At 40.6% G+C, this 24529-nt stretch overlaps 3 protein-coding genes across 6 annotated transcripts; all 3 read right to left on the bottom strand.

The window, feature by feature from the left end:
- Window positions 1–402: 402 nt before the first annotated feature.
- LOC120026838 (leucine-rich repeat and death domain-containing protein 1-like) lies at window positions 403–2925 on the bottom strand (the record flags this gene model as incomplete). The annotated part of the gene is made up of 2 exons (XM_038971548.1): window positions 403–1540; window positions 1681–2925. Coding segments are annotated over 2 exons (1305 nt in total), but the record flags the coding sequence as incomplete, so codon positions are not given.
- Window positions 2926–4725: 1800 nt separating this feature from the next.
- LOC120027365 (krev interaction trapped protein 1-like) lies at window positions 4726–15820 on the bottom strand. 4 transcript variants are annotated; one of them, XM_038972281.1, is made up of 17 exons: window positions 15643–15820; window positions 14926–15104; window positions 14261–14417; window positions 14006–14098; window positions 10501–10630; window positions 9879–9960; window positions 9412–9527; window positions 9011–9154; window positions 8621–8777; window positions 7275–7382; window positions 7001–7157; window positions 6702–6853; window positions 6271–6437; window positions 6022–6109; window positions 5713–5919; window positions 5360–5476; window positions 4726–5142 (listed from the first exon to the last, which is right to left on the bottom strand). In XM_038972281.1, exons 2-17 carry the CDS (start codon window positions 15025–15027, stop codon window positions 5053–5055), a joined length of 2067 nt encoding a protein of 688 aa, XP_038828209.1. In that variant the 5' UTR covers window positions 15028–15104; window positions 15643–15820; the 3' UTR covers window positions 4726–5052. The 4 variants fall into 4 exon arrangements, with proteins under 4 accessions (XP_038828209.1, XP_038828207.1, XP_038828208.1 ...); XM_038972279.1 differs by having other exon boundaries at window positions 9717–9960; XM_038972280.1 differs by lacking the exon at window positions 7275–7382 and having other exon boundaries at window positions 9717–9960.
- Window positions 15821–21702: 5882 nt separating this feature from the next.
- On the bottom strand, window positions 21703–24238 carry LOC120027372 (protein rapunzel-like). The gene is made up of 2 exons (XM_038972287.1): window positions 24156–24238; window positions 21703–23155 (listed from the first exon to the last, which is right to left on the bottom strand). Exon 2 carries the CDS (start codon window positions 23133–23135, stop codon window positions 22440–22442), a length of 696 nt encoding a protein of 231 aa, XP_038828215.1. The 5' UTR covers window positions 23136–23155; window positions 24156–24238; the 3' UTR covers window positions 21703–22439.
- Window positions 24239–24529: the final 291 nt, after the last annotated feature.

Raw genomic sequence — 24529 nt, forward strand, 5'->3', positions numbered from 1 at the left:
TGAAGTTAGTCTTGCCCCCGCCTGACAAATAAAGCTATTTCATTTGCTAGTCGCTGTGTGTCATTCAAATAACTCCACGCTCCGCAGCTGCCTTCCTGCACTCTGGTTGGCTATCACTACCTGGACTGATGTCTGGCTATATGATGTCACTGCCCGAGTTAAGCGAAATGCCTCAATAGGAGAATCACATTGGTTGAACTACATACAGCGTAGAATAGGTATAGATGTAGCTACTGTAGTCACTAAAAGGGTGTCAAATTCAATCAAATTTGTTATACCTGTGAACGTTACAAAGCAATATGCCTAGATGTAGGCTATGTTTGTGTAGGTTACTGTTATGATTTTGAATGATTATAATTGATTTTGTAATCCATCAATAACCACTTTCACACAATGTTGATGCATATCCAATTGCATTTATTCTCATGGTCAAACAATAATCAATACTTTGGTATGGATTCACTTGGTAAATGTACATTTATGAAAAACAAATTACTCCTCTCACTTTCCAACTTCACAATGCCATGAACTACGCCTCTATTCATATAGCACATTTGGCATAGTGTATTCAGTCTTATGGCTTTGGCATATATCTTGATGGCCTGAACCTGAGAGGAGAGTGTGTATAGGCCTGCCAAGACCAGAGTCCTCACAAGTTGGTCAGCTATGACAGATGCCTCCTGGTCACTATGGAATAAGTCTCTCCACAGAGTCGGGGCCTGCATGGTTTTTTCCTTCTGGGATGCCCTACACACACAAAGTAATCAAATTGAGTGATTCCATTTCCTATCAATTCCTTGATTGTAATTGGACCCTGAAATTAAATTGAGGAACACTATCTATCACTGAAATTCTATGCCAAATTAGAGGTTTATTGGATGATTCAGGTCATACCGTTTATTCTCTTTGGTCTTAAACTCCTCAGTGGGTATCTTAAGTTTCTCACAGAAGTGATCAAAATCATCGCCCTGCAAGTTATTGGCCAGAGACCAGAAAGCCTTTTGTAAGATGTGCTCTATAACAAAATAACAAAGTTGCAACATTACCTCACTTGCCAAGCATACAGTACTTAACAATACAATTTGAATATGAAATGTACTGTGGAATGCTTGTGTATTATCCCCAATTTTCCAGGTGACTTCAGAGCTGAGGTACTGTCCCAATGGGGAATATTTGGTGTCCGTCACAGATCTGCTTAGGAGGTCTGGTGAGAGGATTCCCCTCCAGCTCCAACTGCCTCAGAGACTGGAGCTGGCCCATATCTGGAGGTAAAGACTGGAGAAGATTCCCTACAGGAAGTAGCATTGTGGAGTTGTTTTAAAATCAGTGAGGAGACATGCATGATTCGCATAATAACAAGTCCTTCGAATGTACACTAAATAGGCTTCTAAATTACTATAATAACGTTTTTGATAGCTATCAGCTTAGTAAGGTGATCCAGCTCTCCGATGCTCTCAGGAATCTGCTGCACTACGTTGTCTCAGAAGTCCAGTTCTCTCAAACATCTTAGTTTCGACAAGGTCTTTGGCAGTGTGGTTAGCTGTCAAGAAGACACACAGATGAGAAACTTTTGAGGAAAACCTTAGCTCTGATATCTGTCCAAAATGTTAATGAATTGTATTTTAGCTCTAATGGTTGGTGCAAAAAAAGTTATCTTAATTTATGCTCACTATAGCTTACCTTGATGCCTCTTCTGTGGCAGATTTTCAACTTTTCAAGTGATCTCAGATCACACACTTTCACAGGAAATAGGAAGGACTGATTATTGGAAAGGTTGAGGTCTTTCAGTTCTCGTATTTCTAATGGAACTCGTCCTATCTGATTATCAGACAGGTCAAGCACTTGTACTGCCCTAACATGGTGCAACTCAAGAGGGAACTCAGTAAGCCTATTCCCCTGAAGTACGAGCACTTGTACTCTTTTCAAGCTGGAGATTCCTTCTGGAATGGTCTGAATTGAATTGTAGCTCAGATCCAAATGGATTAGCCTGTGAAGTCGGTAGAGATGCTTGGGGCATTCGCCAGTGAATCGGTTTTCACTGAGATTCAGGCATTGCAAGGTGTGGATTTCACCAATGTTGGGGGGTAACTTCGATAAAATGTTTTTACTTATGTCAAGCTGACATAGAGAAAGTCCAGAGCACAGACCCATTGGGAAGGTGCGGAGGTGGTTAAAACTGAGATCCACTGAGGTCAACAGAGAGCAATTTCTTATGTTGAGGGGGAAATTAACCAAATGATTCCTTGAGCATTCCAGAACTGAGAGATTTTTTAGAGAGCCGATTCCTCGAGGCAGTGTTTCTAGCTGATTTTTATTCACCAGTAACTCTCTGAGATGTTCCAAAGCACCAATACTCCTGGGAAGTTTTGTTAGTAGGTTTCCAGTGATGCAGAGATGCAGCAGTTTTGAGCATGAGCTTATTTTCTCCGGAAGTGTCTTTATCTTGTTGTGACAAAGTTGCAAGACTCTGAGCCCCTTCAATTTCTCCACATCATCAGGAATCAATGTTAACTGGTTTCTACACAGATTCAGTTCCTCTATGTTAGTCAAGCAGAAAAGTTCTGAAGGCAGAGTTGTCAGGTTGTTGGAATTCAGAGACAGAACTTTGAGTATTTTCAGCTGGGATAAACGCTTGGGTAAACTCACTATCTTGTTCCCTGAGAGATTGAGCTCAAAGAGTTCAGGGAGTTGGCATATAACCTGTGGAAGGTATGACAGCTTGTTTTTTAAATTTAAAACAGTGATATTCTTCAAGCATCCAAAAGTCTCTGGTAGAGCGGTAAGTCGGTTGCCATTTAGATTGAGAATTTCCAAGGTGGCGAGATCTCCAAATGCAGATGGCAGGTGTTTGTGTTTGAGTTTGTTGTTGCTTGAATTGAGATGTTTGTATTCTCCAACTGAAAGATTTCTTCCGGAAGCCTTACAATTGTATTATTACTGATGTCAAGGACTTTGAGGATGTGCAGGGAGTGGACAGCTGAAGGTATTGAAGTTCATTTGTTTCCTTGAAGAGATAAGAATTCCACATTGTTCAAGTCTCCTATTTCTTCTGGAAGTGTTTTTAGCTCATTGTTTGATAAAGTGAGGAATTTCACAGGTTTTTCCTGAATTAATTCCAAGAGAGTTTTGGTCAATCATGTCTTCCAACATTATCTCTGACTTGTATTAACCCTGCGAAACAAGATAGCGGTTAGATTTTGGGCTATATTCAATCCGTAAATTCAGCGTTACAGCGTGATTGAAATTTAAAGGCAATGTTACCGGAGACTGCATTCACGGTCAACAAAGCATATGTCTGCTCAATCAGAAATTACCTTTACATTTGTAGCACAGATTGAATAAAGCATAGCAGCGGGAAGATGTTTGAGGTCGGGGTGTGCAATTTCTTTGCCCACGCTACAGATTATGATTTTTCAGGGGGTGCTACAGCACCTCTACTTCCCATGGCTATGGAATAGAGTACCACAGTATGAGTCATAATACCCATAAAACCTAGCGGTCAAACAAGGAAATGATTCCAATAGTTTTTCCACCATTCAGTTTTTCCATAGGGGATATTAGAAACATAAGGGCTGTGGCGTGACGTTTTATAATCGTGTAAATCTTTCTAGGACAAGGTGACTTTTATCAATATATTCACCTGTATTTACACCCCAAAAATGAAATGTTATTTAAATTGACACAATACCTGTTAGCAAAGGTGTCAGCTAGAAATGACGTGCAGGAGCTTGCAGGGAAAGGTAGTCTTGCATTATGTCTACTTTGATGCTAATTCGTTTTTTTCGAAATCTGAGAGTAAATAGAGCCGAATATATTGATAAAAGTCACCTTGTCCGAGAGAGATATACATGGTTATCAAAACGTCATGCCAGTGTCAGCCTACACAAAACACAGCCCTTATTTGAAGTGTTCCTAAAATTCTCTATGGGAAAAAAAGAATGGTGGAAAAATGACTGGAACCATTTCCCTGTTTGACCCCTAGGTTTTATGGGTATTATGACACCTCCACAGTGGGGCTCTATAGAGCCCAAAGTGCATCTGTCATTTCCATACTGTTACAATTATGGCTACTGTTGTTGGTGAATGTTACAGTAATGGTACATTGTACCTGTCTCATTCCACAAATTGTTACAACAGTTGCTGAGTGAAGATATTGTTATAATGTAGCACTGAAGCTGGCTCTCGGCTGGCAAGCTTCCAAACACGATGGCAGAGCTAATTTCGCATGTCACTAACTTAAAGCATATCATTTTAATGTTACCTTTGGTTTGTCCACAACATCGCCATATAAATTAACTTCCATATAAGTTAAATCAATTTCACTGACTTTCAGTGATACAGAAGATGTCAGCAGGCTACTATCATGGTTACATAATGTAAACAATGACGTTTCCACTCCCCTCGTGCTTAGAAGGTTGCTGAATCTTGCAGAATGTCTTATTACTCACTTCAATGAATTTCACATTGTTTTAAACGTTTTAATACAAATTTATCAATGTTATCTTGTTCAAGCCGTTTGAAATGACCGTACTGTGGACAAGTTCAGTCATTTATTTGAGCAGAGCTCCCTCATGTGGCAGTTACTGATGTTACCAATGTCAGTCCGTCTGATTTCTGACATCACATTTTCATTATCTTTCACTGATTTCAAGGTTTAGGGAATTCATTTGTCCTAATGTCTTTTTTCTTTGCATTGCAGAACTGAAACCATTTCTAGCCACAAAATGCACACAGATAAAAATTTTATTATGCTCCCAAGATTGAGTGATATGGGCAGTGCTATTTTCATCAAAACAGAAGGAATTACACTCATATAGTATTCATTTTATTAAAATTAATAATTAAATACACATTATTTACAACCATAAAAATTACAGCATGTAAGAATTTGTCAAATGTAACAGAAATCTTAATATCAAATAAACCAAATGTGAAACATGTCTTGTTCTATTGTGATACAAAACTAAGTAATTGGTGAAAATACTTTTTCCTCAAAAAAGCAAATTACAATACAAGAAAGCAAAACAAATGGGGGAAAGAGTACATAGTGAATCAACCATATGCATACTTGTCTGTTAAACTTCTGTCATTCGGAGTCATCTGTCCACTCAACTTCATTAACAGTTTAACAATAAGGCCAGCCTATTGAGGAAAGAAGAGAAGGAGCCAATGAATACAAGCAATTTCATGTAATATTGCCCACATTCAACTCTTCAGCTAGAGTTAGAGCTGTATGCTATGGTAAATATGTTCTTATAAATCATACAATCTGCACTGTTTTCCAGACTACAACACATTGATTCAACATAATCACAGATATGCAGCCATTGGAATTACTTGGGAAAGGTCCTATAGTTACCTGTTTGGTGTGCACAATGAAATTCATCTTATTTTCCAGACTGTGAATCTGAAAGTACTGATCAGCGTGCCCTAGCTGCCACATGAAAGAGCCATACTCCAGACTGATAAGAAGTACCTACAAATACACAGTAAAACATATGCACAGTATCAGTAAGAGGGCATTAACATGAAAACATTCAAAATATACAAAGCTGGATACTTTTGAGGCTTATTTATATGCTTAGATATTTACATCCATGCTTACTTTGTGACCACTAAATAAGAATGTATTCTGTATACTGCATGGTTAAAACATGGTTCTATCTGTATTCATATGAATCTGTCCCCAACCAACAAATAGCCCCGGGGTACCTTGGTCTCCATGTTCATGAGGTGCATGCCCTTGGTGTTGACACCCACGAAGACGCGGATGACTTTGTGGTTGCTGGAGCTAGCCTTGGTGAAGACCTGGCCCGTGAAGAAGGCGGCACCATAGGTCGGGATGTCCCAGCAGTTCTGCAGGAAGAGCCTCTGGAGGTGGTGCATCTCTTTGCTCACACCCTCACTCATACTGAAGCACTGTGGGGCCAATAAGGTGAAGTAAGGCTAAGAGTTTGACCCCACAGATATAAATGTATACAAGTTATTTCACAAAAACTAAATAATGTAAATAAACCTGACCTTATACTCATGAAGAATCTTGCTTGTCCAATGATGTGCTTTGCTTTTCACCTTGGATATTGGGACAATAGATTTCAGGTTTTCCTCACTGTTGAAAACAAAACATTTACACAGACAGTTATGTCAATAGTATATCATATTACCACAGCTTTATGTACCTTATCTTCACATATCATACCAAGATTTCCCCAGTTTTAAAGAGTATTATGCTAGATTGATTGAATTCAGGGACCAATTTAAGATATTTACTTAAGGAAGCCCTGCTTGTGCTTCTTGCTCTCATAGTTTCCGTAGATGATCTGCAGCAGAAGGCTGGCCAGGGTGATCAGCTTGCTGTCCGGGGAGGGGAAGAAGCCCTTGAGGAGGCAGTGTCTGGCTTCATCAAACAGGATCAGGATGGACAGGGGGTCCTCAATCTGGAGGAGAAGTTTCAAGCCAATCGTGGATGGATTAATGAACAAACTAATGAACTTGAACACCAAACCCTTGATCAGTTTAATCATGTGTATTATTACGGGGCTGGAACAAATTCATGCACACCCTCTGGGTCCCCCTTAGCCAGAGTTGAGAAACACTGATCTAAGCAATATTCAAAATCCCAACTCCTTGCTTTACAGATGCAGCAAGAAGAATTTCCCAAGGGGATAATAAAGTTGATCAGAATCAAATTGGTTACAAACCTTTTTCTCAATGTCGAGGGGCAGACGGACATCTCTACGGAGGAAGAGCTGTGGGTTCTCCCTCTGGGGGTCCAGGACAGTGAGGTCAGTGACAATCTCTGTCCAGATACGCAGGTGCTGCAGTGGCTTGTGGTAGGGCTTCAGCTGCAGGTCTGATGGAAGACACAAACACACACACACACACACAAAGGGTATAATGAGCACAGGTAGCATGGAAATAGGATACTACAGATACAAGAATATAATACCTATGCCCAAATATTGGGCAGCCATTTTGGATCTGTGTATGTTTGACTCACTGAGGTTCTCGGAGCAGATCCAGATGGTGAAGTACTGCTGGGTGTCCTTGGAAAGCCGCATGCCCTCCATGATCTGCTGCACTGATGTGTTGTTGCCGTGCTTCAGCTCCACCGAGCGGTACGAGCCGTCCATGCGGTAGATGCGCACCTTCTCGTACTGCGGAACGAACACACAGTTTCATGAACTGCTAATGGTAATAAGACTTTGACAAGTCTGTTGGAGTAGCATACAGTCACGCACACGCACACTGACGCACACACACTCCACACTCACTGGTTTGTTATTGGCTTGCTGTAGGAGTTTCACTGTCTCCTCCCATTCGTTTTGCTTGTTCTCTTCACAGATTTGCAGGGGCGATCTCTTTTGCTGATCCTCTATGTGCTTATAAGAGTATAAAAACAAGCAAGCAAAGTGACTTTCTTACTGCTACTTACTACTGGGAACATATTGAAATCCTAAGCTATGACCTTCCACTGGTACCAGCACACCCTAAAGTATGTGGTCATAATGCAAATAGGTGGAGGATGGAGGATTTACTGGATTCAACCAGGGTTCTCCAATTCAGGTCTTGGAGAGCTACTGGGTGTGCAGGCTTTTATTCCAGCACATTTAGGGGTTGAATTGGGAATTTAAAAGTGTTACGATTAGGGTTAAGCCATGCTCACTGTCTTCTGCTGTCTCTCCACACTTTCCCCTTGTCCATAACCTGGCTCAACCCTAACCCTAGGTTAATGTCCACACCCCGACTCAACCCTGAGCCTACTAGTCAACAAATCAAATGCTATTGGTCACATACACGTGTTTAGCAGATGTTATTGTGGGTGTAGCGAAATGCTTGTGTTTCTAGCTCCGCCAGTGCAGTAATATCTAATAAGTAATAAGTAACAATTTCACAACAAATACCAAATAAACAAAAATCTAAGTAAAGTAATGGAATTAAGAATATATAAATATATGAACGAGCAATGTCAGAGCGGCATAGACTACGATACAGTAGAATAGAACACAGTATATACATATGAGATGAGTAATGCAAAATAGGTAAACATTAAAGTGACTAGTGTTCCATTCATAACCTTACCCATAAGGGAAACACTCTTTTCATGCCACTGATACCAAAGTTCCTTTTTCGTAGCAGGTTAGAAGAACTTATGCAGCAGGTTAGGATAATTCATGTAGCAGGTTAGGAGACTGTGTTTAACATTAGGGAAAGGGTTAGAGTTAGTGAAAATGCTCTCCTAACCTGTGTCCCTTAACCATAAATCTAACCCTTACCTTAGCCTTATGTTCAACACTAACCCTAATCTTGATTTAGCATACTTTTATCCTACTTTTGTCTTTTGACCTGTGAGGTGCAGAAGCTTGGCTCTGCCTAGCTCTCCCCTTCACCCAAGGTGCAGGAGTTTGGCTCTGGGCAGCTCTGGCTCAATTTAACCACTGAGCACATCGCAAACAAACCTGATTCAAATAATCAACTAAGTATGATCTTCAGCCTGGGAATCAGATGTGCTACTGAAGGGCTAGGATCGAAGCCTATGCACCTAATAGCTCCTCAGGACTAGAGTTGGAGACCCCTGCCAGGATCTAAACCTGTTTTAGTGCATCTGTCTCAGTCTTACCCGGTCTATCTCAGGATGCTGGAGCAGAAGCTGTACTATCTCTGAGTGGCCCCCTCCAGCTGCAAAGTGCAGCAGGGAGCTCAGTTGGCCATTCAGCAAGTTGGGGTTACAGTTTCCCTTCTCCAGCAGTAGCTTTGTCGCCTCCACTTTACCATACCTACATTCAAAACAACACAGAAGTTTTACTCTTATTTGACGTTAGCTGTACAATAAAAAAAAGAATAAATGTTATTGTCCTTAGAGATTTCATTTTCTTTAGGGAATTTGGGTAACACTTTATTTTTACTTTATTTTACAGGTTGGTTTATAATCTAGGATGAGTTGGCAGCCCTGCCACTTGTTTTGGTGTACAGCTGTGCTAGAACAAAACACTGCTCGTATGAGATGTACCAGCAGGCGTAGTGGATGGGGGCCCAGTGGTCGCTGTCCAGCTGTTTGACTGAGAAGCCACTTTCCAGGAGCTTTGTGAGCAGCTCTGTGTCACCTTCACAGGCACTGCGGTGTAGGGGGAAGTCATCCACCCACTGGTGCTCCCTATGGAGGAGACAGAGAATAGGCCTCGTTCAATCACTTGGACTTCACAATGTCATGAGGCATTTGAAAAGGCCCAAACTGCCAGACAGGTTGCCTGGCTCAATGGAACTGATGGAATAGTCCCAAATGTGCAAATGTCACCTATTTGGCACTCCAGACAGGCTCAAACTATTTGAAGGGGAAAAAATACTATTTGAACCCAGGTCTGGAGAATTCATTAAGTTGTTTTGAAGTTACATTTTGGGAGGCACACTCACTTTTCCTCCGTCACATTGTTAGAGCCGTGCTGCCACTTTTCTCTCGTAGGGATCTGGATTTTAGAGTAATCCGGAGCACCAAGGCCAAAGTAAGGGTTGATGATAACTTTGTCCACCTAGAAATTGCAAAAATAGAGAGGATACGTAAACACTTTAGTTTATCTTCACATATTTTGATTATGATACACAGTATTTCTGTTTAAATAAAAGTGTGTCCGTGCAGGGCTAAAACAAAAATGTGAACTGTCTTGTAAGCTGTCCCTCGGGAGAGGGTAGGAATTGGAAAAAACTATCTGGGCTCTCACCCGGTTGGTATACTGCAGGTCTGAGCCATAGAGAGGGTTTTGAATGCACATGTCGGCCTTCTCCAGTGACAGCATCTTGCTCTTGATCTCCAAGGCGGTGTAGCCCATGTGCAAATCCCCATCACTGGGTTTGCCCTCGCTGGTGTATGCAGGGTTACTCACGTTGGTCTTGACTCGGTCCACCGGTGCGGGCCGGAACAGAGCTGCAATGGCGTGAGGCATGGTGTGCTTCTCTGCCAGCCACCTGGATAGGGCAGGTACAAGATACAAGTTCAAAGGTCAAGGTTTAGTGGTGACGTTTTGGTTTACCAATGTCTCTATGGTGGGTGAAATATCTACTGTGTCACTCACTGCACTGTAAGTCGTTTTAAATATCTTATGTTATTTCCAACCCCCGGACACCACACACACACAGTCACGAGAGGCTGGAAGAAGCACAACGACAGTCGCAGTGCTGTGAGGTTAAGTGCCTTGCTCAAAGGCACAACGGCAGTGGATAGTAGTAATGATCTGAAACCAGCAGCCCTCCAGTAACCAGTCTAGTTCTCCACTTTGTTCATCGTCCGGCCCGGGAATTAAACCACCAACTTTCTGTTACCGGTCCACCTCTAACCTCTGGGCTACCTACCGCCCCCGAAGTGGCATGAATACAACAGCCATGAAGATGGTAGAGTAAGTGAAGCTACCATATACACTGGTTTTAAGCTCTCTGATACACAGAAAAAACTGTGGATCAGAGCGCCTGCTAAATTACTTCAATATGAAATCATAGACAAAGACTTACTTGTCCAAGGCCAGGAGCATCTTTGAGGTGATGGAGGAGAAATGAGTGCTGGTCTCGCTACACACACGCATGATATCCTGGAGGCAGTAAAAACTTGGGCTCCCAGGGTTGTAGATAGGCTTGCTATTATCTGTTCCGAAAGACCAATAAGCAGCACACAATAATAAAGAAAACATTGTTAGCTAAACTATATTATTAAGGAATTATTCTAAGGAATGCTTTAAAAAGTACCCCAGACACAAGTGTACTAACACTTACAATGGGGTCAGGAATTGTTGTATCCCTTGATAAAGATCAGCAAAAGACTAAAAGAAATACCGGTAATACAAATACTGAGCTATATTGTATGCTCCAAAAAAAAGAGAAAAGTATATGGTAATAAACTATAGTAATACAATTGCTCAGATAAAGACATTTTGTTTAACAAGTAATAAAAACAAATATTGGATCCCCTGTTTTGATTTGAATTGAAGAGGGCATTCTATAACCGCAGACGAAGGATATCAAGGATCTGGAAATATTCTGACTGGAGGAATGGTCCAAGATCCCTCCCAATGTGTTCTCCAATCTCATAAAACATTCTAGAAAAAGGCTCAAGGTGTCGTTATCCTCGCAAGGGGAGAGTGAGTTTTGACAACAGGGGATCCAATAATTTTGACCACTATATTTCTTGTTATACAAAATCTCTTCCTCTGAGCAATTGTATTACTATACAAGTCATATCTTTTTTTTTAAGTACACAGTGCCTTAAGAAAGTTTTCACACCCCTTCACTTTTTACACATTTTGTTGTTTTACAGACTGAATTTAAAATAGATGAAATAGAGTTGTGTTGTTACTCGCCTACACACAATACCCCATAATGTCAAAGTGGAATTATGTTTTTTTTTTTTTGACAAATTAAGTGAATAAGTGTTCAAACCCTACTAACCTAATTGACAGAGTGAAAAAAGGAAGCATATGCAGAATAAAATATTTAAAAACATCTATCCTGTTTGCAACAAGGCACTAAAGTAATACATTTTTTGTCACGTGCCGAATACAACAAGTGTAGACCTTTTTTAATTTAATAATTTTTTTACCTTTGTTTAACTAGGCAAGTCAGTTAAGAACAAATTCTTATTTTCAATGACGGCCTAGGAACAGTGGGTTAACTGCCTTGTTCAGGGGCAGAACGACAGATTTTTACCTTGTCAGCTCGGGGATTCGATCTTGCAACCTTTTCGGTTACTAATCCAACGCTCTAACCACTAGGCTACCTGCCGCCCTTACCGTGAAATGGCACCAACAGTGCAGTTCAAGAAGAGTTAAGAAAATATTTACCAAATAAACTAATGTAAAAGATAATAAAAAGTAACATAACAAAAACGAGGCTATATATAGGGGGTACCGAGCCAGTGTGCGGGGGTACAGGTTAGAGGTAATTTGTACATGTAGGTAGGGGTGAAGTGACTATGCATAGATGATAAACAGCGAGTAGCAGCAGTATACAAAATAAATGGAGGGGGGGGTCAATGTAATAGTCCGGTGGCCATTTGATTAATTGTTCAGCATTCTTGTGGCTTGGGGGTAGAAGCTGTTAAGGAGCCTTTTGGTCCTAGACTTGGCGCTCCGGTACCGCTTGCCGTGCGGTAGCAGAGAAAACAGTCTATGACTTGGGTGACTGGAGTCTCTGACAATTTTTAGCGCTTTCCTCTGACACTGCCTAGTATATAGGTCCTGGATGGCAGGAAGCTTGGCCCCAGTGATGTACTGGACCATACGCACTACCCTCTGTAGCGCCTTATGGTCAGATGCCGAGCAGTTGCCATACCAGACGGTGATGCAACCGGTCAAGATGCTCTCGATGGTGCAGCTGTAGAACTTTTTGAAGATCTGGGGACCCATGCCAAATCTTTTCAGTCTCCTGAGGAGGAAAATGTTTTGTTGTGCCCTCTTCACGACTGTCTTGGTGTTTGGACCATGATAGATCGTTGGTGATGTGGACACCAAGGAACTTGAAACTCTCGAACCCGCTCCACTACAGCCCCGTTGATGTTAATGGGGGCCTGTTCGGCCCGCCTTTTCCTGTAGTCCACGATCAGCTCCTTTGTCTTGCTCCCATTGAGGCAGAGGTTGTTGTCCTGGCACCACACTGCCAGTTCTCTGACCTCCTCCCTATAGGCTGCCTCATCGTTGTCGGTGGTCAGGCCTACCACTGTTGTGTCGTCAGCAAACTTAATGATGGTGTGGGATTCGTGTTTGGCCACACAGTCGTGGGAGTACAGTGTTGAGGTGTGGCAGAGGATCAGCGTGGCAGACATGTTGTTGCCTACCTTTACCACCTAGGGGCGGCCAGTCAGGAAGTCCAGGATCCAGTTGCAGAGGGAGGTGTTTAGTCCCAGGGTCCATAGCTTAGTGATAAGCTTCGTGGGCACTATGGTGTTGAATGCTGAGCTGTAGTCAATGAACAGCATATACAAAGCGTTATGTTTGGGGCAAATCCAATACAACACATTACAAAGTACCACTCTCCATATTTTCAAGCATAGTGGTGGCTGCATCATGTTATGGGTATGCTTGTAACCATTAAGGGCTGGGGAGTTTCAGGATAAAAAAAGAAACAGAATGGAGCTAAGAACACGCAAAATCCTAGAGGAAAACCTGGTTCAGTCTGCTTTTCACCAGATACTGGGAGATGAATTCACCTTTCAGCAGGACTGAACTTAAATCTATGGCAAGACCTGAAAATGGTTGTCTAGCAATGATCAACAACTAATTCAACAAAGCTTGAAGAATTTTGAAAAGAATAATGGGCAAATGTTGCACAATATTGGTGTGGAAAGCGCTTAGTGACATACCCAGAAAGACTCACAGCTGTAAACCCTGCCAAAGGTGCTTCTACAAAGTATTGACTAAAGGTGTGAATACTTACGTAAAAGAGAGATTTCTGTATTTCATTTTCAATAAATTTGCTAAAAATCTAAAAACATATTTTCACTGTCATTATGGATGGAGTATTGTGTGTGAGAAAAAAATCTAAATTTACTCCATTTTGAATTCAAGCTGTAACACAACAAAATGTTGAATAAATTAAGGGTTTGAAAACTTTCTAAAGACACTATACTATAGCTCAGTATTAGCATTATTTATTTTCTACCTCCTTTTTCACTTATTTTTATTAAGGGATTTTACCCTCTTTTTCACCCCAATTTCATGATATCCAATTGCGGTCCAATTAAGATCTTGTCTCATCACTGCAACTCCCCAACGGGCTTGGGAGAGGGGCAAAGGTTGAGTCATGCGTCCTCCGAAACATGACCCGCCAAATTGCACTCCTTAACATCCGCCTGCTTAACCCGAAAGCCAGCCGAACCAATGTGTCGGAGGAAACACCGTTCCACTGACGACTGAAGTCAGCCTGCAGGCCCCCGGCCCGCCACAAGTAGACACTCTAATCATTTATATCACATAAGTTATTGTAAACCAAATTATTTATGTGCTGACAAGTTAGTGTCAAGTTCTACCTTTGACATTAATTGGCACAAAAAAGAGGGAGACCTCTTTTCCTTCATTGTCACCATCGAGATGGAATTTCTTCATGTGCACCACACGCTTTCCTGTGATGAGCAACAGCATAAGAGGGATTAGTGCTTTGACACAATTTGTTATTTGAAATGTCTTTCTACTCTTCATAGAACATTTCTATTAACAAAGGATTCACATCCAAATCTGGAAAGCCACCATAATTACAGAAAAGCAACTAAGAAATATTTATTTACCAATAAAACCCTTGTTGTTAGATATGGGTTTAGTCATTTCTTCTACATAATTCAAAATGGATCTGGATGTGTCCCCATTGGCTTGGATTTTGGTCGCCAGTAAGACCTTCTTCCGTTTTTTCTCTTTTCCTTCCAAAGGAACTTCTATCAACAGGATCTAAAGGAGGGGTAATAACAGAGTTACACATGATGTCACTGGTGGAGATAAACTTAACTAGAAATACATTTATGAAATCAAACCATAAGCTAAATAATAGTGATTTGCCATTAACAATGTTTGGGTTAAAGTCAAATTATATTGCAGAAGACTTGGGGTGGATGATATGGTAATATGACAAAAACTAGAACTGCATTTCCAGGGAGCTTTCCAGAACTGAGCCTCCTTACACTAAATGTATTAATAAAGGCGTTGCCACTTTGCTGTAACCATAGTCTGCTTCTCGCAGGGATACTTAAGCATGTATACAAAATAATGTGTATCCCACTTCTGACACCAACATAACAAATCCAGGGAGTAGCCCAGACCGGGACTCAAACACAGCACCCTGCGACTCTCAGTCCGACCCCTTGCTGTTATGCAAAGAGATCCTAACCTTCAGATGCTAGGTGTTGAATGGTCGCTAATCACTACTGTATCTTATGAAAGGTACTGTATGTAGTCTTACCTCATAGGCTTTAGCCCGATATTCCTTAGAGCTCAAACTGACATGGTTCTTTGGACGAACGACAGCTACAAACACATCTTCCAAGTTGTCTTGGTTGCCCATGGCGTTGACTTGCCTTCAATTTTTATCAGGTATCCTACATAAGGACTGATTTATGAGGAAGATGAGCAGCACCATGTCTGAAATGTTATAAATAATAAAATATAATCAGAATCTAATTGGGAGCCAGCAAAACGTGATTATTCTATTAATAATCTATATTATATTGTAGGGTGTATTTTAATTATTTAAAAGTAGTATGCTATATCGTTCTCATCACTGATCAATCTTGAAAAGATAAGACTTCTAAATTGTTAACTTGTAATAAATTACTTAATAATGTCAACATTCGCCTAGGTTGTTACTTTAACGCATGCAAATAAAATAGCATAATGATAGTAACACTATTAGGTTGAAAATCTTTTCAAAAGGCAAATTTGATTACGTTTAAAAGTCTAAAATAAGTTATTCTGTCCCAACAAAAGTCACGCCCCGGAAACCAAGCACACTTTTGCCTTCCTCAGTAGAAGACTATTGATATCTTCACATACAGTATAAAATACAACATGAAAAGTAATATGCAGCACGAATTTTCAGTAAAGCTACATTGTGTCCTTAGAAGTAGACCTGAAACTATGCGTCAGATAACTACATTTTGAGAAACGCTTTCAAACATACCTGATGTTATGATCTCTCACAAACTTTAAAAAGTATATGGTGTCGGTGTCTTTATTTTCCCGGATGGAGTAAGTCATAGACATGCAGGATCAATAATCTAGGCAAACTTCTAAGTAGATATTTGTGTTTCCTAAAAGCATAACATCGGTTGCCGACCACAGAAGCGAAATAGACAAGAGTCACATTATGCCTGGACTGACTCGTTTTGACAACAGGGAACTCTGCTGGTCGGGTGGACTTAGTGCGCATATTTTCTTGTGAAAATGTAGACAGATTAAAATAAATGATAGGCGACAGAAATCAAATCGGATGTGAAAGTAATTTTCTTTGGTATGATGTAACGCCATTGACTCGTAATTTTTTTCTGAATTAATTTTTATTGCATTCAGGCAATTCTAGTGTACATTTTTTGTCCATGTTTCCTAATATTTGTATGTTAAATAGTTAAGGTACACTTTTGCCAGTTTCAGGTTACGTATGGCAGAGGTTCCCAACCATTTTTCCCCAGGGCTCCCCTTTTCACATTTGAATGGAACAACAGCTTGATTTTGTTTAATTTGAGGATCTAGGAAAATGTTGTTTTGAAGCTGATTTCTTGCAATTCTACCTAGTTTAACAAGACTCATGATATATTTTAGGTAAGCTATTTAATGATTATGATAATAATAATAATAATATTTCCCCAAATGTTTGGTTAGTAGGGGTTAACTAGCCCCCCCTAAAAACAATGTCTAATTGCTGACCCAAAAAAGCAACGTTTGGGAAAAAATCGGTATGTGGATGAAGATCATGCTTAGGCGCAGTGGTTGAAAAAGTACTCAATTCTCATACTTGAGTAAAAGTAAAGATACCTTAATAGAAAATGACTCAAGTAAAAGTGAAAGTCACCCAGTAAAATACTACTTAAGTAAAAGTATTTGGTTTTAAATATACTTAGGTATCAAAAGTAAATGTAGTTGCTAAAATATACTTAAGTATCATAAGTAAAAGTACAAATAATTGAAAATTCCTTATATTATATATGAAAATTCCTTATACCGCACAATTTTCTTCTTGGGGTGTGACCTAGCCAGGGCTTTAAAAACAAAGCATTTTGTGTTTAGTGAGTGCGCCAGATCAGAGGCAGTAGGGATGACCAGGGATGTTCTCTTAATAAGTGTGCGAATTGGACCATTTTCTGTCCTGCTAAGCATTCAAAATGTAATGAGTTCTTTTGGGTGTCAGGGAAAATGTGTGGAGTAAAAAGTACATAATTTTCTTTAGGAATGTGTTGAAGTAAAAGTCAAAAATATAAATAGTAAAGTAAAGTACAGATACCCCCAAAAAACTACTTAAGTAGTACTCTAAAGTATTTTTACTTAAGTACTTTACACCACTGCTTAGGCAAATAAACTATAAAGGGAAATAAATGGCTACAGTTTACACTTTTTTAGGTATTCATGAAATGTTACTAGAAAAGGGGCATTTTTAAAAGTACCGGGGTAACAGGCCCCCGAGGGAAATGGTTTTGCACATGTCACCATTAATATCCGCACTATGAGGAGATTTGATGTAAAGTCCCTCTTTTTAACTCACCTGCACCTACATACATACATTCTTTGTTGTTAGTTTTCCATACAATCCATTATATACAATTGCCCTAAATATTATTTGAATAATGCCATTCAGGTGCAAAAGGTTTTCAATAGTTGTTTATTATTCATAAAAAAAAATATTCATTATAATATAATATTGGAATGGAATAACTAATACCATTAAATAACATTGGAATATTACATTTAATAACAACAACTCATAACTTAACTAATTAATTCAGTGTAACATTCCTTCCGTGGCCTCCAACTGCTCTTAAATGCAAGTAAAACTAAATGCATACTCTTCAACCGATCGCTGCCCGCACCCGCCCGCCCGTCTAGCATCACTACTCTGGACGTTCTGACTTAGAATATGTTGACAACTACAAATACCTAGGTGTCTGGTTAGACTGTAAACTCTCCTTCCAGACTCACATTAAGCATCTCCAATCCAAAATTAAATCTAGAATCGCCTTCCTATTTCGCAACAAAGCATCTTTCACTCATGCTGCCGAACATACCCTCATAAAACTGACTATCCTACCGATTCTTGACTTCGGCGATGTCATTTACAAAATAGCCTCCAACACTCTACTCAGCAAATTGGATGTAGTCTATCACAGTGCCATCCGTTTTGTTACCAAAGCCCCATATACTACCCACCACTGCGGCCTGTATGCTCTTGTTGGCTGACCCTCGCTTCATATTCGTTGCCAAACCCACTGGCTCCAGGTCATCTATAAGTCTTTACTAGGTAAAGCCCCGCCTTATCTCAGCTCACTGGTCACCATAGCAGCACCCACCCGTAGCACGCGCTCCAGCAGGTATATTTCACTGGTCATCCCCAAAGCCAACTCCCTCTTTGGCCGCCTTTCCTTCCAGTTCTCTGCTGCCAATGACTGGAACGAATTGCAAAAATCACTGAAGCTGGAGTCTTATATCTCCCTCACTAACTTTGAGCACCAGCTGTCAGAGCAGCTTACCGATCATTGCACCTGTACACAGCCCATCTGTAAATAGCCCACCCAACTACCTCATTGCCATATTTATTTTCTCCTTCGCACCCCAGTATCTCTACTTGCATATTCATCTTCTGCTCAACTATCACTCGTGTTAATGCTAAATTGTAAATATTTCACCACTATGGCATATTTATTGCCTTACCTCCCTAATCGTACTACATTTGCACACACTGTATATAGATTTTTCTATTGTGTTATGGACTGTACATTTGTTTATCCCATGTGTAACTCTGTGTTGTTTGTGTCGCACTGCTTTGTTTATCTTGGCCAGGTCGCAGTTGTAAATGAGAACTTGTTCTCAACTGGCCTACCTGGTTAAATAACGGAAAAAGGAAATACATTAAAAATAAAAAAACATGATGTGGCAACTCTCTTATGCTCTGCTATTGCTAATTTGTACATAGGTCAAAAACAAAGCTATCCCCAGTACATGTGGAGTACAACTCATGAGCCCACCTCCTGCACTGCTCACACCTAATCCAGTCCCCACCTGTGACTGAAAACAGGGGGAGAGATGCCAATTGAAAAGCTCTCTCAAAGATTTAGCTAGCTAATGTTAGCTATCTAGCTATATGACATAAAATGCTGTGTAAAATAGCTAAAAAGCAAAAAAATTATAATAACATAAACTGTAAACCTATCAGTCACTAGTGGAAACATTTACAACTGCAATTAAGTTATGTTCTTTTTTAAATGTATTTTACCTCAGAGGGTCTGGTAGTAAGCTTGCTAGCTAGCACTCCTAGCCGCTTATGCTAACTAACTAGTTTGCTAGCATTTACTGCTAGTGAAGTTGCTAGCTAGCAAGTTAGCATAAACTAGCGCTAACTGGGCTAGTGTTAAGGCTGCGAAAGTTCAACTGAGATAGGAACAGTAGCACACCTGAACTTGGTTAAAATAATTGTTTAATTCAAAAGTTAATAAATGGCAAATACAATTTCCGTATATACGGGTTCAATGTTTCATCACGCAGGATAAGACAGAGAACTGATTTGTTCCTGACAAAGATAGTATATTATACTCGTGACAGAGATTAGTTCCCACTTCCGAGCCGGCCTGTCAGAGTAGAGACTGGGCGTGGTTTAGACTCACCCAGCCTATCGTTGGTGTTGGCACATAAGCTGGTCCCAGCCTCTTTGCGCTCTCTGGTGTCCTGTCGCTGTTGCTGTGTAGATTACGCTCCTTCACCCCAGAGACTGGAGTCAGACAGTTTTATAACATTGTCTGAGATATTCGCACCTGTATACAATGTCCACTGTTCTCGCTCAAGGCTATCTACAGCTTCCCAGCACTCTTATCTGAGGCTAACTGTTACTTCCAGCACACACACACAGACACCCAGGCGCCCAGACCAACAGTTAGCTAATATTCAATCACGTTTGTTATAGTATTGGGTTATAGTGCATAACTCAGAACCTCACATATGTTCTTCGTGTGTATAGTTTATCTGTTATTGTCTATTGTACACCACAGTCAGCAGTCACCTGATTCACCCCCTCCTGTGTCTCTCTAAGATTAGCACAGTCTCGGTCACACAGTACAGCAAAGCGCCCTTTTTAACACACACACATTTCAGACTGCTGTTCATATCTTAGCTCAGATACATTTGTTGCATACACACATATTTCACACAGTACAGCGCTCTCTTTAACACACACACATTTCAGGCTGCTATTCATGGTTAGGCCCTGAGCACTGGTAAGAGTGAGAACAATGGAAAATGCAGGTTCACAAGAGTCAGCAATTCAAACTTTAATGCATAAGAAGCCCTACTAGCTTATAGTTAGTTAAGCATGTCAAAAAACCTTATAAAAACCCCACACTAGTCATTGTCTAAATGACACATTCATAACCATAAAGCGGTAACTAGCCACCAGGGGGTTTTTCCCCCAACACACTCATCCAACATATTACTTCTTTACAAAAAAATTATCTACATTTTTTTTCTCGAAACAAGCGGATTATTTATTTTAAGGCTTTCCTAATTATACATTTTTAAAATATATAATAATAATAATAATTAAAATGAATACCACAAAATCGTTTTGTTGAAATATCTACAAAAGTTGTGATATGACACAGAGGACATTTTTTGTTGAGTAAGAGCAGTTGCTACCAGGGAAAATGTTGGGGAAATAATTGTGACATCTGTGGCCTTAATGTGAATTACATATGATTTACTATGATCATTTATAGGAACCCTCAATTTAATTATACATATTCTATTTTACCCGAAGTGATTCGATGAATTGATAGTCACACACTAACCACGTTTCCATCCACAGTTTTTATCCGAGTAAAATTATATTGTATTTCTTTTAAAGTCACGACAACTATGTGATGGAAACAGGAAGTGTCGGTGTCGGTGTAAAAAAAATGTAGATAGATATTTGTTCGTTTGATCTTTTTGTCAGTAAAATATATTATGCGGTGGAAACGCCTTTATGCGCAAATATTGACATGATAACCATCATATCGAAGTAAATTTAGTCACGCTATTATATGGTGTGTAGTTCTGCCACCACGACTCGGGAAACGATGCCGTTTATTAGGCTACAGATGAAATAAATTATGATGAACTTCTCAGGATGGTGAAAGTGCACGGCGATGAGCTTGATGCTGCTTTCCAAAAAATAGGCCTACCGAGGGTCTTACTCTGTTGACATGATGATCGTTGTTTAGCTGCCGTTTGACAAATACAAATAATTCTCGCTTTTATCCATAATAATATCATCATGTAAACTAGACAAATCGTAAAGCCTATCCGCACTGTATCTGCGAGCTGTTGGCTAGAGCGCAGGTGCCAAGACCGGAGTAGGCACATTTACTATTTAATGAAGACGTTTTTGTCTCAAAACTATCATTAGAGTAGAGTTGAAAATGCGATGGAAACACATTGAACGTTTGATTTTTATTCGGTACGTGAACATTTAAGCGAATAAGTCAATTTTGTGTGTATTACGTCATCACGCATTTATTTATTTGCAACAACTCCATTTGATGGAAACACCACTGGTGGGAAAATGCGCATATTTTCTTTATGCGGATTCTAGAATATTCGCATGAAAAGCTGTCGCCAATTGGATGGAAACCTAGCTTGTGTATGCAATTACTTCCCAAGCAACGTCCGATTTATTTTACTCATCGACTTTAGAAGGTCGTAGCTTAGCTCAGTTTTTGATCGGTATTAACAATCGCAAACTGTATCTCTCAAATCAAGGAAGGTCCCTAGGTTGGGAACCCCTGATGTATGGTGTCATAGGCAACATAGCAAACTTTCCCCATGTATGGCAATTCTCTACTGTAAGACCAATATAACATGTTTAAGTCTATCCATAATATGTAGGTCTTTCCAAAATGTTTCAGGTCAGGTCAAGATAACTAATAGGGGCAGTGCTGTATAATTCTGTGTGTGAGAGAGAGAAATGGTACTAGGTTTTCAGTCATATATCTTGTACATACTGTAATATTGGTCATAATTTAGACTTCTTTATTGAAGACAGAGTATAAGAGATTACCAGACAGCCAGAGCAAGTATTGGCAGGTAGCCTAATATAAGGCAGCGGAATGAACACAAATTCAAACTAGGAACAATTACCACAACAACAGAGAGTTCAGTTAACCAAAATAAACATGCAGTTTATGTGCACAAACAAAGAAAACATATTTTGATTGCTTTTACTGTGAATTTGGTTTTCCATCTATTCATAATACACATAATATATGATTTCCTTGTTTTACTTGGTCCACTTGAATGAGTGGTTGCTGAGAAAGTGGGAACCACTTCTCTACAGTTTTAACCACAAAACTCTACTTCTAACCCACCGAAGCTTCCTTCAATCGCTGGCCCTGTCGACAATCAACCCTTAGCCCCTACCCCTTGGCACTTGTGTTGATCGGAATAAATTGGACAGGTCTAAGCAAAATACTTGGCTAAAATTCAGTTCTAACAAGGGGGTTAGAGCAGGGGTGGCCATCCCTCCTCCTGGATAACAACTGGGTCTGCAGGCTTTTATTCCATCCCTGCTCTAACATATCTGGTTTAGCTAATTAGGCTCAAGATGAGCATGTGATTAGTAGAATCAGATGTATTAGAGCAGGGCAGGAACACCCAGGACATACTGCACACCCAGTAGCACTTCAGGACTGGGAGTAGGGGTTATTTCTGGACAGGGCCCCCACCTCTCCCCTTTCCCAAGCTTTAGGGCGGACTCCTCTCCTCCTCTTTGCACTGGCTCAAAACCTCCTGCATCTTGGCTTGGATGTCCTCCACGCGCTTGGCCCACTTCTCCCGCACCTCTTCCTCGTCGTCCTCCGTCACCGCTGTGTAGGCCATGAGAGCGATCAGGCCGATGTGGAACAGGTGGCCCAGGTGAGAGCACCGGTGCTCCATAACCCTGCGGTCTCCGTCGCAGTGCTCCAGGTACACCTTCAGCAGGGACCTTCCAAACACCGACCCGGTGCCCATGACGCCTCGGTAGTACACATCCAGGCTCAGGTCACTCTTGTCCCTCTCGTAGGCCCGCTCGAAGTTGGCCATGTGGCGCCGCGCTCCCTCTGGGTCCTTCCTCACCATCGTCACCATGGAGCTGAAGGCGGCATACTGGTGCTTGATGTACTCTTCATACTTGCCGAACGTCTCATTGACCTCGTCTACACGGATCTGCCGCAGGCACTGATGGTTTTTCGCCGAGATGCTCTGCAACTTGCCATGTACCACCTGGAAGTCCTTGTCCAGGGCATGCGCCTCCTCGCCCACCAGGCCTGTGCGCACCACCCCCACCAGGGAGGAGACGATGCCGAAGAGGGGGTCGATGGACGAGGCGAAGGAGGAGACCTTCTCCACACAACCCAACACCTTGACCGCTGTCTTTCTGATTTGCCCGGCCTCAGCCATCGCTGTTAGCGTCTGTGACTCTGACAGAGAGAGCGAAAAATATAATGATGAAGAGAAAGAGAAAGCAAACAGAGAGAGAAACCCGACAGTGTCAGGCTGTTGTGTGAGGGTAGTCAATGAACTGAACAGTTTCTATTTCAGTTTTTCTTGTAGATGGGGGAGATCGACCAATGTTTCAGAAGAATCTTATTACTTTTAATGCTGCTGAAAAAAATAGACATCTTAGTTCTCAAGTTGCATTCCACACATGCATTATATCACTTTGTGTCTTTTAGCTTTATGTATCAAGCTACAGTTTTAATACTCCTGAGTAACGCCTCTCACAAAGCCTCTAGTTGTGTAGTAAGTAACAAGTCACTAGGCCAGGGCAACAATAATTACTTCAGTTTAGAAGCCAAAATTAACTGTTATCTTATTTGAGAGAGAATTAGAGACAATGTCTTTCTAAGAGAACATATCTTTCATTATCAATCTTTTCTTTTCATATTTATGGCTGTTAGCAATCAGTTGGAATCAAGTACAGTATTTCATTCAGATACAGGGCTTCTAAATTCAAACCTCACACAGGACAACATCAATTTGGGTCACCTATGAAAGGGAGTGTATGTTGTCCTGTGTCTATACACTAACTGATTTGTGTGGCTCTGCAAAACGTATACAACCCTAGTTCATAGCTTAGCTCTTACTCATCATGCCCAAGGAAAAAAATCTGGAAGACCAGTAGGTGTGTCGCCTGGATACTTTAAATACAATCATTGACCTCCTATTACACCGGCAAGTTTTTCTAAAGAAAAACAAAATGATAAAGGCACATGCCAATGTACTGTACATCAATTCAGAGATCCATTTGAGTAAATCACATTAATTTTGATCTAACTACACTCATTTCCTGTTTCTCCAACCACAAACATGTATCATGAACCACTGATTTCCCTTTTGACTTAAATATAAAGTGTTCTTTTTCAGATAAAACCCCAAAAGATAACACAAAGCCCTTAAGGCTAAATATCTTCTGTTTACCTGAGGTCAAGCTCTTGTTATCCTTCTCTTTATACAAGCTGTCAGTATTTCCAAGCGACCATTTTCCAAGAGTCCCCCAGTCTGAGAAGCCCAGCCTACTTTCTGCCATATAAGGACAGAGGAACAAGGAAACATGACTCTTGTTTGGGCTGTGCTGATTGGATGGAGGGGGGAAATGCAGCTGGCTGCTTTGTGGCTGTAAACCAAGCAGATGCAAGGCAGGGTGTCTATTGTTTTAGGCATATCAAATGCATCCACACCTTCAGTAGCAAGAGTTTTTAATAGTGATGTGTATGTAGGGATAAGGGTAGAGGGAATCCATCAGAATAGAATATATGTTTACAAATTGCATGGCAATTCTTTATTTTCTGCTC

Source organism: Salvelinus namaycush, chromosome 32 (genome assembly GCF_016432855.1).
Source record: "Salvelinus namaycush isolate Seneca chromosome 32, SaNama_1.0, whole genome shotgun sequence".
Taxonomy (NCBI): domain Eukaryota; kingdom Metazoa; phylum Chordata; class Actinopteri; order Salmoniformes; family Salmonidae; genus Salvelinus; species Salvelinus namaycush.